General features: G+C 44.9%; 1 protein-coding gene across 1 annotated transcript in view; it reads left to right on the forward strand.

Annotated features, from left to right (window-relative positions):
* LIMCH1 (LIM and calponin homology domains 1) overlaps window positions 1–14,828 on the forward strand; it is a 298,071-nt gene that overhangs the window by 211,326 nt on the left and 71,917 nt on the right. Inside the window, 7 exon segments of the mRNA XM_015411892.1 lie at window positions 4,940–5,224; window positions 6,449–6,691; window positions 8,674–8,885; window positions 8,930–8,996; window positions 9,873–10,169; window positions 11,518–11,829; window positions 14,125–14,394. Coding sequence (XP_015267378.1) covers window positions 4,940–5,224; window positions 6,449–6,691; window positions 8,674–8,885; window positions 8,930–8,996; window positions 9,873–10,169; window positions 11,518–11,829; window positions 14,125–14,394 — 1,686 coding nt within the window.

The raw sequence follows: 14,828 nt of genomic DNA on the forward strand, positions 1-14,828 counted from the left end.
GAATTTGCATCGGCTGCCCAGGCATCTGGAATTCACACAGCTCACTACAGGGAAAATACACAAGTCTGTCCCAGATAGGCATTGACAGAGGTGTGTGAGCGGCTGATCCTTCTTCTGGCACTTCTCGTTTATAAGACCTGAAGCCCCTCTCCTGTTGCTTTTCTAGAACTTGTGGAACAAAACCTTCTCGCGTAACCAGACGTTGTCTCCTATACTTGTGCTAAGCAAAGCAACAAAGTACTTGGACTTCCACCAAAATATGAATCAAAGGCTCCTAAGTAAGCTCAAACACATAAATACCTGAAGCCCCTCTCCAGTTGCTTTTCTAGAACTTGTGGAACAAAACCTTCTCGTGTAACCAGACGTTGCCTCCTATACTTGTGCTAAGCAAAGCAACAAAGTACTTGGACTTCCACCAAAATACGAAATAAAAATGGGCCAGCCTTATGTAATGGATGCCCTGTTAATGAGTTCAGAATTCAGGATTTGCATGTAAGGTCCTCAGTAAATCCCTGGACCAAGAGGGTTGCGTTTGGCACAATGTCTTTAGCACACGTTGGCTGGAGGAAGGTCATGGCTTCAGGCCATCAGGCCCGGCTCCAATCTTGCAGCTTCAGGTTTCCCCTTCCGGGCTCCAAACACATGGGGGCAAGTCAGTTGTTCAGCCAAGGTGGGGCAGTTCTGAAGTCTCCTTATCGGCAGAACTCCTTGTGTTTTCTTTGCAAGGACTCCTAGTGCTGCCTCTGGGTCAAATAACGTTGTTCAGCATCTGCAGCCGTTAAAGCATTACTTTGTCATCCTCGGAAATATTTTCCTTTCGGTATGCCAGGTGCAGATTTTGCAGATGGAAGCGAGAGGCAGGGGACGCCAGCCAAAGAGTCGAGTCTCCAAGAGCAAAGCCGTGCTGTCCTAGTGGCAGACTCCTTCCAGGTCCTGTGTGCCATCTCTCTTGTGCTGAGGCGCAGCTGTTGGTGGAGGGGGGGGGCTGTGCGGCAGGGCGGTGGGGGGGCTGGCAAGATGGTTATCCAGTTGGCGAGGGATGGTGTGAGCAGCGCGCAGTACTGGAATGGGGCACATGTGTGCCATCCCTGTGTGCCTCAGTCCTACTTGCTGTTGTTCAAACCGTGGAGGAGAGCCAGTTTGGTGTAATGGTTAAGAGCACGGACTCTAATCTGGGAGAACCAGGTTTGATTCCCCACTCCTCCACATGCAGCTGCTGGTGTGACCTTGTGTCAGTTACAAGGTCTCTCAGAGCTGGTCTCCCAAGAGCAGTTCTCTCAGAGCTCTCTCAGCCTCACCTGCCTCATAGGGTGTCTGTTGTGGGGAGGGGGGGGAAGGGGATTGTAAACGGCTCTGAGGCTCCTTCGGGGGTAGTAAAGGGCTGGGTATAACTCCAATCTCCTCCTCCAATCTCCTCCTCCTCCTGTGTGAAAGTTGCCTGGAGCAACTTCAGACTATAGCTTGCCCTCTAAAGCGCAAAGAGTCTGTGGTGAGGGGGCAAAACCCTTTGTGGAAAACTCACGTGACACTGATATTTAGATATTTATACTCTGCTTTTCTCCCAGCGGGGTCCCAAAGCAGCTTACTACATGCCCCCCCCTCCATTTTTCTCCTGACAACAAACACCCTGTGAGGTAACATCATCTGAGGGAGAGTCAGGGCTACTTTGGGGCAGGAACGCACAGGAACAGAGGTCCTGCTGCCTCCCTAGTTGGCCACACCCAGCAGGAACTCATTAGGATTGGCTACATTAGGGGTGTGTGGCCTAACATGCAAACATGCTACAAAAAAAGGCCCTGGGTTTTGACAACAAACAAGGTAAACAGAATAAAAAGCAAAAGGTGGGTGTGGCTGGATGACCACACTTCTGGTAACATGGGGGTGCGGCCTAATGTGCTAATAAGCTGTGCTGGCAGGGGCGTGGCCTAATATGCTAATGAGTTTCTGCTGTTGGGTGTGTCCTATTATGCTGATGAGTTCCTGCTGGGCTTTTTCTACAAAAAGACCCCTGGCGAGAGTGATAGTAAAACAGGAATTCGAACTTGAGCCTCCCAGATTCTAGCCCAACCAGTACTACACCATTCTCTCTATTGGAACAATCATTGTTTGTCACTGCTTTTGAGGAAGCATTGTACTATCATCTAGCTATTAAGGTGTCTTATGTATAAATAAGCAATTTGCCTACACTGGGGTCGCGTTCAGACTGGCAGTTTGGCCCAACAGCCAAACGTTTCAGGAGCGTTTCACTAGCGGATTAAAGGGGCGGGTTCACACAGGCACATCTTTCAGGCGTCCCCCAGCCATACTCAAGCTGTCTTGTACCGCTTCCCTCCCAAGTTTTAAAAATACCTGGTGGAAGTGGTAGCAAACTGTGTGGAGAGCGGGTTGATTCTGGTTCCCTGACGTGTGAATGCAAGCGCTGTAAGGCGGGAACAACCCGCAGTCGTTGATAATAGGTTCTGGCTGTTTCTGTGGCAGGCACCCATGCGCATAGGCGCAATGCAGCGGAGCACAGAGACAGCCGCTAACAGCCCACCAGGGGCGGGCCAACAGTGCAAACACTCCCTTGCGCTTCCTTCATGGTATCCTCCCGCTTCATTTGCTGCAATCTGAACAGGAATACCGTGACCAAGTCGTTCCGGGTCTGTTCCGGGTCTTCTTTGACGCAACTCCCTAGCGCTGCAAACTGCCAGTCTGAACGCAGCCTGGAAGCGCTAAGAGAAGGAACACAACTTGACACTCCCCCTTTACCCCATAATCCCGCCCTACCCCCAGCCTGCTTGCTCACACATTCCAAGGTGGTCAGGCGCTCCTGCTTGAATTTGAAGCTTCTCCTTTTTTGACATAAAATCAGGCTTCTTGCCCTGTTCATTTCAAAGCTGTACACCATTTTGTAGTTGCCGGGGTTCAAAGAAGACACGACACAAGTCTGCAGGAACTGACTGAATGAATGAATCTTGAATGAATGAATAAATCCATCCTCCTTTCCCCCTCCCTTTCATACATTACAGCATCCTGTCATGAGACATGAACTAAGGAATGTGTGTGTGTGTGTGCAAGCTCTCTGTTATCTGTCTCTCCCCCTCTGCCAAGGCCAAATCGACTGCGTCATTAAGCAGTAAACAGATTCCATCTCAGGCTCTCAGTACGTATAAACATTTCAGTTCCCAATCTCCAGCCAGGAGAACAGGAGATCAGTGAATTCTTCACTGTGCCTACATGTCATCCCTTTTATTGTTTTAATGTGAAAATCCCTGTGCCAAGGTAGCTTCTCGCGATGAACTCAGCACATCAGCAGATGTTTCTGCCTTGTGCAATTACCCTGATAACTGGGTTCCCAATTTCCAGGAGAACAGCCAGGAGAACAGTGGAGCAGCAAATTCCTATCCGGGTCTGCCACGCAGATATTCCTTCACTGCCCCCACACCATTTCCTAACGGAGGAGTTCAAAATGGGGCGATCCCCAAATTCACAGTTCAGTCGTAACTGTTGCAAAGACATCTAGCCTTTGACATGAAGCGCCTTCGTCACTTTTTGAACACCACAGCTGTGACATCTGGGCTCCCTATGTCAGTCTGCAAAGAGAAGAGAAAAAACGACAGACTTTTGTTTTTAAAAAAATATCTGTGCGTCTCCTTTCAAAGCTACAGCCAAAGCATGACAGTTGAAAATAAAATTGCGTTCTTGGGTTATGTCGCGAGACTTCTTAAGTCAATAATAATTGCACAGTATTGCAGCAGATAGAGTCCTGTATCTGTTTTCCTAGAGTTCCCCAACGATTCTGTTGCTTATGCAGTGAAAGGAGGGCCAACAGTGCCATGTGCTTTATCTGAACTTGTTTCTGGACAGAGGTCCTTTTGTGGTATAAAAGAACCTTAATGTTGCCATTCTGCACCTGTAGTAGACAGTAGCCTTTGATGAATTGGCTCACACTTGTTCAGGATACTGGGTTTTCATATTCCAAAAGGGACTTTTGTAAAGAGAAGTCCCACAAATGACACTGTGACAGGAGGTAAAATTAGGCTTCCCTTCTGCTGCGGAACTTAAGGGATACCCTTTCCGTTCTCAGGTCTGGTGCACCATCACGTTACTGTTGATGGTTGCAGGGCTATTTTTGGGCAGGAACGCAGAGGAACGGAGTTCCGGCTGGCTCCCAAGTTGGCCACACCCAGCAGGAACTCATTAGCATAATCGGCCACACCATAATAGGCCACACCCAGTGGCAGGAACTCATTAGGATTGGCTACATTAGGGGTGTGGCTTAACATGCAAAGGAGTTCCTGCTCCAAAAAAAGCCCTGGGTTTTGACAACAAACAAGGTAAACAAAATAAGAAGGGAAAGGTGGGTGTGGCTGGATGACCACACTTCTGGCAACACAGGGGTGTGGCCTAATATGCTAATGAGCTGTGTTGTCATGGGTGTGGCCTGATATGCTAATGAGTTCCTGCTGGGCTTTTTCTACAAAAAAAGCCCTGGATGGTTGTATTCACCATGTTCTGCAATGGTTGTCAATGGCACCATAGCTTAACAACTTTGACAGAGATGGGCACACTGACTTTGCCAAAGATGATGCCATGTTCCTAATGTCATGAAAAGCACGGGAAGAGAAATCTATATTCATGTCCTGTAGGTCCTGTAAGGGCAACGAGTCCTTGGCCAGAAGCCATTTAAGTATTTGGAAGCAAAGGTGCCTCTTTCAGATCAGTGCTTCCTGGTACTCTACACATGTTGCAATAAACATTAAAGACCCGGTGCTACTAAGTGCATGTGCGTGGAATTCTGGCTTTTACAGCATGGAGTGAGAAATGGTGAAGACTTCTGTTAAACAAATAACATGTATGAGCACATCTTGTTTGCTTTTTTTCCGACTTCTGGAGAGGTGCGTTGTCTTTCTCTGTACCACATCTGGGTTTTCTATTTAATTTTGCTATGTATCAGTCAAAACCGCGTATATGAAACAGGTGACCCAACTCCAGACATTATCCTCCGCAAAGAGAACCCCTTTATGTTGAGCTATCAACGAAAGGAATCTGGCTCCGAAGATGAACGAGAGGAGAGAATTCCTGATCTAGAGAAGGATGACTTTGCTATTCGGAGAGCAAAACTAAATCAACCCAAACGTACATTGCCTTTTAGCCAGTATCTACTGGGACCCTATACAAAGAAAGAGCAAGGTAAACTGGAAGAAGGAAAGAAGCGGAAGATGAAACAGGAACGCACAAGGTGTGCTTTTTCTGTCTTTCATTCATCCTGAAAGTTTTAACTGGTCGAGTAAAATTCACTGCATTTTCTTTCCTGCATGTTTGCCGGTGAATTTGCAGGTGTATCTCACTGTCAGAACATGTCCACATTGAAAAATTTTTGGTGAATTGTAAGGGATTCATTTCTCCTTAAGACTTTGAATTTAAGAGTCGCAAACCAGACCATAGTGAGGCCACATCATTCTCAGATAAACCAAGAAACCATTTTAGATTAAGTTATAATAAGAATAAGCATAAAAAGAATACATTTGGTGTGTTTATTCAGTGAGACATGGTTGAATGCATTTTCCTCTGTTCTGGCAATATTAATTACATCTGTAATTATGATTCTCTCTCCCAGAGAGCTCAAAAAGTCTTTTGAAATATCTGGTGGTTTCATCTGCATATGATCCAATCGAGTAGGGCTGTCTTAGTGACGGCAATAACGAGCGTCAGTATTTAAAGTCTTCAGTCTAACGTATAAGTAATGTCTTGGAATTATATCTGAAGAACATAACAGACTTGGGAAATGTGGAGTTTTGCAATGGTTACATATTTGGTAGCAATTAAAAAAAACAGAACTTGAATTCATTATAGTTTGAGGAAGTGGACATCATAATTGTCAAAATGAGAGGTCGTTAATAAATTAAACATTGTTGCAGAAACATATCAATGGTTTTACTTGTGTGGGCTAATAATGTGTCGGTTGTCTGTAGAGAACGGGGGCTGGTTGTAGAGGAGGGCGAGGCCGGGCGTTTGCCAGCGCCCCCAAACCAGGAAAAGGGTCCACCATGCCAAGCCATGCTACTCTTCTCCCATTTGTGTGGAACGCCCAAAGAAATTACGGACAATGGGAGAGCATTCACAGTTTTCATTCCCCACCGCTTCCAGAAAAAAGGGTAGACTGAAGTTGCTTTGTTCAAGGATTTCCCAAAATTAATTGTGGTGTGAGCACTAGTTGGCAATAATCATGCAAAAGGGGGTCTATATCTCACTCTAGATTCTACTGGGTTCTACTGAATAGTAGATTCTTGCTTCTATACCCTGCCCCCACGCCCACCCCCACCATGGTCTCTTTCACTCCCTAACAGTCACCGTTCCATTTGTATTCTCTGTGTTGGACTTTATTATTGGCATGGCACTGTGCATTTTCTGCTTCTCCCAACTTGTTCTTCTCTTGCTGATTCTGGACTGTTCATTAAATTAGCGGGAACAAGGCTACATCAAAGCCAATGGCATTCTATGGAGAGATACCGTCTGTGCAGTCTTGGGTTGATGAGACTGGGGCAAAGGACCCAGCGAAAGATGACAGTGGTCAAGGAGAGAAGCCGTCTGAACAGAGAACTCAGGCTAACCCCTCTCAACTAGACTTATCAATGCTTACAAAAGGTTCCATGACACAAACGGACAAAGAGACATGGGACCGGCTGAAAGTTGCAGGGAAGAACAGGTAATAATGTTTTCGTAACAGGAGGAGAGAGCCTTTTCACACTGTTCCTAAAGTCTTTTTGTGTTTACAGTAGTAGCCTTGAGAGCTGTCTTTTCACTTTCCAAATACCGATGTTAAACCTGGGCAGTGTTCAGTCCAGGGGCCTCGACGCTACAAAAATTACAAGGGGGACCAGCAATTTAAAGATGTACAAAAAAATGAAGGAAATTGCTGCAGAGTTCACAAGTAATAAAGAGACAAAAATCAACTTGTTACAAATGACGTTGAGTGATGTTAGTATTCTATATTTTCATGTTTTCAGAACACAGGACGTCAAAAACTGAAGAAGAACGTACGAACATCTCGAGTGGTTGTTCGTTTCGAGACAACTCTTTCTCAACCAAAATTCAGTTCTCTGGTTGTCTTATTATATTTAACAGTGATGTCAATCTTATCCAACAACAGTTTTAACAGCACGTGGGCTAACAAGTTTCAAACACGGACAACAAGTCTTCTTCAGTTTTTGACGTCCTGTGTTCTGAAAACATGAAAATATAGAATACTAACATCACTCAACGTCATTTGTAACAAGTTGATTTTTGTCTCTTTATTACTTGTGAACTCTGCAGCAATTTCCTTCATTTTTTTGTGCCTCAACGCTACATACAGCAGACTGTTGGTTATGGAGTAACATCCACTATTAATCCTCTAGACTTCTTAAAAGAGTGCTGTTGTCTAAATATTAGTCATCTAGGGATGCGCATTCTCTTTCTCTGTGAGCAGTGTTCCCTCTAAGCTGAGTTAGGGTGAGCTAGCTCACAGTTCTTTAGCCTCCGGCTCACAGATTTTTGTCTTAGCTCGGGAAGGATGGCTCCAGAGCAAACTAATTTATGCAGTAGCCAAATCGCTCACTCACAGCTTTAATGCCGGGAGCTCACAAAGTAGAATTTTTTTGCTCACAAGACTCCACAGCTTAGAGCAGTGATGGAGAACCTTTAGAGATCGAGTGCCCAAACTGCGACCCAAAACCCACTTGATTATCGCAAAGTGCCAACACGGCAATTTAACCTGAATACTGAGGTTTTACTTTAGAAAAAACAACTCATACATTAACTTAAGATGATCCAAACAAAGTAAGGAAAGCAATCCCAAATGTTTTCATTTGCTTAAAATTATTTGGCAGAGAATTCAACACTTTAATGATGGTCTGGGCCTGGCTGGGGCGATGGCACATGTGCCCACAGAGAGGGCTCTGAGTGCCACCTCTGGCACCTGTGCCATAGGTTCACCACCACTGGCTTAGAGGGAGCATTGGTTGTGAGATGTGGCTCCTTCTATAAGTTACCAAGGGAAGTGTGGTGGTTTTTATTTTTCATCAAGCTAAGAATAACGTCATCGGCTTTTTTGTGCATGTGGTGCTTTTGATCACATCTGTTCAGGAACTGGGAATCTCCCTTATCACCACGCATGTGATTTGAAGCTTGAAATGAAACACTTTTTCCTCTTCTTCAGATTCAAGTTTTCCATTTTGGGCTTTCCTTCATTTGGCACTTCTGGGCAGGAAGCAGCTGTTTCAATAGGCCTTGTTCTCCCCCAGCACTTCATGGGAACGTACCTGAATTTTACAAGGCTAGACGATAGCCCTCTATCTTGTTCAGCTCAGACACTGGAGGCACAATCTAGCAAGAGATTGTCAGCACATAAAAAACTGCCGCCGGAGCCATTTCTAAATCTTAACTGCCCAGATTTGCAAGAGACATTATGCCATCACTTGGCCCTATGCCACCATTGTTCGGCTTGTTTGTGTCATTCTCTGAACATGGGGTTGAATCAGTAGTTGCAGTTTCGTAGAAGTTTTTGATTTGGTTTACTTTCTTGAGTATAAAAACAGTTTCTTGGTGTCATAAGTAAGGGCTGTTGTTTTTTCAGATCTGCCTTTTGTTTGTTGAGTAATTGAATCGCTACTTTTGATCTGCCCTTTTTGTTTCTACCATGGTTAATAGTGATGACGAACTGATGGACACTCAAGATAGTTTTCTGTCCTCTGAGATGGCAGCGAGAGCTGCCGGATGTGATGATTTTGCAAGCCGCAAAGCGAGAACGTACAAGAAAGCCACCCGCCCCAGGCAGAGGTTTGTGCATTTTGGGCCAGTGACAGAAATTGACCATCAGAAGTGGGAGAAACTTTCCATTGCTAGTCTGGCGACTATCACTAGTAAACATTTATTCAGATGGATAAAGCCTCATATAACAAAACTTCATGCTCTGGGAGCCATGTTGAGTCCATTGGTGATGATGAAATACATGGACCACGCGTTGATGCCAGGTATCTAGTTTGTGTGTAGGGGTAGCTATATCTCAATGGAAGGCACTGCATACAATATCTAGAATGTAAAGGAGGGTGTCACATACTCCGTATGTACACCTGATTCCCCCCCCCCCCCGAGAATTTTCTTTGAAAATGATCCTTGTCCTGATTTACAAAGGTGGAATGCAAGGACAGTTTACACAGAAATTGCTATCATCCATGTGCATGTATACTCAATCTACTTTCCCTTGAAGATTCCCTGTTACCCAAACTATTTTTGCACTAATTTAAATAAATGGGATGGTGGTAGATCCCATCCGGCATTTCCTATTGATGTACTCTTTGCTAAACAGGTGAATGGAAGAGCAAACAATTGGATTTATCATCCATGATAGACAATGCAGTAGACTATCATTAATGGGACTTAGTCAGTGGTTGGGGTGTGGCCAAATCCGCTGAAAATGTCAATTTTTCTGATCAGTGTTTACTAAGGCTTCTTTAAAGCCTCATTGGTTACAATTACTGCCTCTGGCATTTGGTGTAATTTTTTTAAATGTTCTGCTCCTCTTCCTGAAATGGTAGCATAGCATTCAGTGAACTTCTGGCACTGCAATATAGAGCTTGTCTTTGCTGGAAGACAACAAGTTACTGTTCCTTTCTCTGGAATCTTTTGAAGTATGCAGATTACTCTTTGTTTCTGTCATGTAAAGGTGCTTCCATTTTTTGTGAATCCAAACACAGGGTCCAATCCATTACTATAGCAAGAATTCCATGTTTGTTCTACTATTAAGAAGCTCCGGGATTAAGTCTGAAAGGAAAGATGAGTCAATGACAGTCCATGTGGTTCTCACTACCTTTCCTGCTTTCTCTCCTCCTTCCATCTTTTACTGCTAGCGAAATCACATGGCCCAGTAAGGATGCATATACTTCATCCATCTCAGATGATTGTGCCAATTCCCAGAAGCAAACATCCAGCAGTTTGAACGAATGGCACGAAAGCAGTGATGAAGAGTTGGATGGTAGCTTCCCAGATATTGAGAGAGATGACATGTTGGCTAGGAGACTCGGAACATTTCAGAAGTGCGCTAGTCCCATTCGCACACTGTGTCCTCCCATTTCAGTAGCTGGTTGTCATTCATTGAAACAGCATGGGCACACTGCTCTTTGGAAGAGTTCCCACAAGCCAGGAAGGTCAGGAATAGGAGGCCAAGAGTTATGAGAATCTTATTATTGATACAGGCTGTGCGCTTGCTTTGCATGCTGTCTGCGCAGCAATATTCCACTTCTGAACCACAGAAAGAAGAGAGAAGTTTCTAATTAATTGAAAGCTATCCATAAAAACCCACTACTTGCCACCTTTGGGGGAGGGAGGGGGAGACGGTGATTAAAGATTTAGAATGCAAGAAGTGTGAGGAACAGGGCCGGCTCATTCACTAGGTGAACTAGGCGATCGCCTAGAGCGGGCTGGCCCTTAGGGGCGCCAAGCTGCACCCGGCCCCATACTCTGGGAGTTTCTTGATTATTTGTGTTTTTCATTCTTCCTAAAATGCATTTATTTTTGAAAATTGGGGGGCACATGGGGGGGGCGCCAGAAGGGATCCTCGCCTAGGGTGTAAAATAAGCTGGGGCTGGCCCTGGTGAGGAAACATGAGTTTGTTTGTCCTAGGGTTAGCATTTTCCTTTGGGTGTTTCAGATCAGGGATGCCCAACTCTGGCCATATTTCCTGGAAGAAGCTTAGAGGGCTTTCAGGGTTTTGTCATGCTGGGTTATTATATGATGATAACTAATTGCTTCTTGCTGTGTACGGCGTGTGAGATTTTTTAAAAAAATAATTGCATGATCTAGTTTTGCTTCTTAATAAACATTTATTTTTAAATTATGAACTATGTCTGTAACCTAGTCCCTCGTGCATTGGATTGAATAATACTCATGGACACAAGGATTGCAGATCTTTCCCATGTACCCTGCCTGGAGAAGACCCAGGGAAAGTTGAATAGCCACGCGGGTCAGGAGGCTGCAGTTGGAAGGGATGAGGAGACCAAATCGCCTTTTCTGCCTTTTCTGTCAGCAGAGTTGAATCCGCCCCTGTGTTGTGCACTATATCAACCTGTGTCGTCAGTGGTGGCTTCGCCCACTTGCTCAGTGCGCTGGTCCTTTTTGAGTACAGACACAGCACGCACCTGGGAGCTTTGTTAAACTCTCTGTCAGCCATCATGTGCTATGTTAATTGGGTTCTATAGGGTTTTAACTGTAAGTATGTGGAATTGTTCTTAACTGCTTTTATTTATCTGTTGTAACCTGCAATGAAGGAGAGGGTGATTTTGGCTCCTCTCCACTGCAGCCGCCTGACCCACGTGGGTATTAAACTTGTCTGGGATCAGAAAGGTGGCGGAGATCTGCAACCTTTGCATCTGGATCCAACCGAGTATCACGTGTGCCTTCAGTTCATGACCGTTACTAATGTAGCTGAGTTACAGTTCCATCACTGACCTTCAGATACCTTTCCCCCAATAACGGTACCCTCGATTGCCTTAGCAGAAGTTCCCCGTTGACTTGCGTAACACAACCTTTTCATGGAGCACCTTCACCCGGATCTGTAAGTGCCTCTGTGATATATGAAGATGGCCACGGGAAATCAAAAGTTCATGACGAACGCGAGAATGATCCAAGAGGTGACAAAATGGGGATTAGAAATCCTGGGAAAGATGACATGATGGTGAGAAGAACCGTAGCTTTTTCCAAGCAAACTGAGCCAGATGTTAGACGATTCCTTCCGGTTCCTTTCTCAAAGCAGCAGAACGGTGAGGAGACCACCAAGCAGCTTGTAAAGACTGAACAGAAAGTGAAGAGGTCAGAAAGACATTCTGTTGTCTTGTCTTTTCCTCTGTAATTTCCCCAAAGGGGCAGGATTTGTATTCCCCTGCTCTGTGTCGGTTCTGCTTCTGTTTCTTGACGCCCTGAGATGCATTAAGCTTGTAAGCAGCCATTCAGCTGATTGCCTGTGATGAGTAGTAGTCTATTCCAGGTGATCAGACAAGGGAACTACCAGTAGCCAACCCTTGTTTTTCTTTTAGACCATGAATGACTCGTGTATGCATATGTAGATAGGAGTCCTACTAACATTTTTATGAGTTCATAATATTTACAGAATTACAAATCTATAGATTTTCTCTTTTGAAGCTAGCAGTCGTTTTCCCTCTTGGGCAAGCTTTATACTTTAAGGGAGTTCCCACCTTCTTCATGATTTCCAATTGTAGGTTTTTCAGAAAAGCCTGTTTAGAATAGTTGGATGATTGAACTGATCCAAGGAAAAGTTGTCAAAAGAATGCAGAGACACCCAACGTATTTGAATAACCAGGAATGATATTCGCAAAGAACTATGTTATCCTTAAACTGTATGATGAGGTTCAGGGCTATTTTTGGGCAGGAACACACAGGAACGGAGTTCCGGCTGGCTCCCGGGTTGGCCACACCCAGCAGGAACTCATTAGCATAACAGGCCACACCCAACAGCAAAAACTCATTAGGACTGGCTACATTAGGGGTGTGTGGCCTAACAGGCAAAGGAGTTCCTGCTACAAAAAAAGCCCTGGATTTTGACAACAAACAAGGTAAACAGAATAAGAAGCAAAAGGTGGGTGTGGCTGGATGACCACACTTCTGGTAACATGGGGGTGTGGCCTAATGTGCTAATGAGCTGTGCTGTCAGGGGTGTGGCCTAATGTGCTAATGAGTTTCTGCTGTTGGGTGTGGCTTGTTATGCTAATGAGTTCCTGCTGGGCTTTTTCTACAAAAAGAGCCCTGAAAAGTGAATGTGAATGACCAGTAGTAGAGTGTCTGCATTGTATGCAGAAGGTGTCAGGCTCAGTCCCTGACATCTTCAGTTGAAGTGACCAGGTAGTAGGTGATGGTGAAAGACCTCTGCCTGAGACCCTGGAGAGCTGCTTCCTGTCTGAGTAGACAATACTGACCTTTGACTTGGTATCAGGCAGCTTCTTGTGTGTCCATGTTTATGTATGTGTTCAACCATGACTTTTAGATATTTGTGATAATGGGTTGGGGAGACTCTTCGAGTGTCTGAAAGATGGGTGCACCGAGCGGCTTATAAAATCAGATTGTCTCAGGGTGGAAGGATGGTCAAACACTTTGGTCTTGTGCTTGTCACTGCCTGCCGGTGGTTTGGGTGGGAGCATACTGGTGAAGTTCAAAGATTGCTTCATGGCAAAAATGTATACCGTATAGATGAGGAGGAAATAATTGTTCTGGCTTCATTTTTCCAAGATCTGGCAACTGTATATCATAAGTGATGGCTGCTTTGTTTGGCATGTATGCCACAAGTCATGCACACTGTGAGACAGAACCACCATACTGCACATTACACACACACACTTATTGTCTGCTGAGCTGAGGAGAAGACAGCAGTGCAGTATGGGAAAGGCAGGAGGGAGTATAGGTCTTACTCACTGCTCTAGCAAGGCCTGCGGACCCTCCTGCTACAAACCCTATGGTTGCCAACCCCAGGTTAGGAAACCTCTGAAGATTTTAGGGGTGGAGCCTGGAGAGGGTGGGATTTGGAGAGGGGAGGGACTTCAGTGGGGACCCCCCTCCAAAGCAGCCATTTTTTCCAGGGGAAACTGAAGCCTGTAGTCTGGAGATCAGTTGAAACTGGACGTTGGCAGCTCTAATACACCATATGTGGTACTGGTTGGCCACATATTTGTACTTAACTATTCAACATATTTGTAACTGGGCTTTCTTTTGGGGAACTGGAGGAAGGCTATCTAGGATTCCTTGGAAGTCTCCTGCTCAGGAACAAAGACTCACTTCAGCAAGGTTGCTGTATCAGATGCTTTCAGATTATGCCCTGGGCCATGAACTATTTGGTGTATGGAAAATCTGTTGCCGTAGGCAAAAAAGAAATCATTGCTGTCTTTAGGTAGCCTGGTTCTCTTGTCAGGATAGGCCTGGAAGCGCAAACACTTTGAAGCCACAAATACTCAAAGTTGTGCTGGACTTATGGTGCACGCGTTGTGACGTAACCATGCCTGCTATCTTCTGCATCAGTTAGAAATGCGTAACTTGATACATAAGAGATGCCAGTATGCCGTGGTTCGATACCAGCTAAAACGGAATTACTTTTTCTAGCATTGTTATGACCGACACAGTAGGGACGGAAGTGTATCCAGAGATTTGTGCAGAAGGCCCTCAAAGGGTTGCGTTGCAATCGGAAGACACCCCGGAGCAAGTCAGACAGAGTCCCCCTAGTATAATACGAGAAGATGTACCTTCTCCTGCTTCTAAGGACACGCTTGATCCCAAACTGGTCCAGACAGGACATTTGTCTTCTGAGACACAGGAAGCTCTTGGGGAAAAATCCAAAGAACCTACTTCACTCAAAGATGAGAAGACTCAAATGTGAGCAGCTGTGTGATCTGTAATTTGCATTGGCTGAAGCCATTTGTGGTTGTGTGTCTATGTGTGCGTGCGTGCGTATGCATGCTGCAGAGGGGGATCTGTGTTGCTCTTGCCTGATTTACTATTTAATCATTTATACCAGTAGTGTGTCTTCTGAAACTAATGCAATCCTTGAAGTAGAGCTTTCAAAGAACTTTAAGAACCATTTGCATTTGGAGGACATGGACGAGAGATCAAAAAGACACAATTTCACAAGTTGACAAGAAATTAAAATAGCTATGAGTCTTCCTTACTGATTTATAATTTGACTTCTGATGAATGGAATAGAATCATGGATAATGAGTTGCACAGTCGTTCAGGAATAAAGATTGAAACATCAAATGTGTCCAGTTCTCAGTGGAGATGTTCCCTTTAGTTTGCACCTACTACTTAAC

This window comes from Gekko japonicus, unplaced genomic scaffold (genome assembly GCF_001447785.1).
Source record: "Gekko japonicus isolate JY-2015 unplaced genomic scaffold, Gekko_japonicus_V1.1 scaffold455, whole genome shotgun sequence".
In the NCBI taxonomy this organism is placed as follows: Eukaryota; Metazoa; Chordata; class Lepidosauria; order Squamata; family Gekkonidae; genus Gekko; species Gekko japonicus.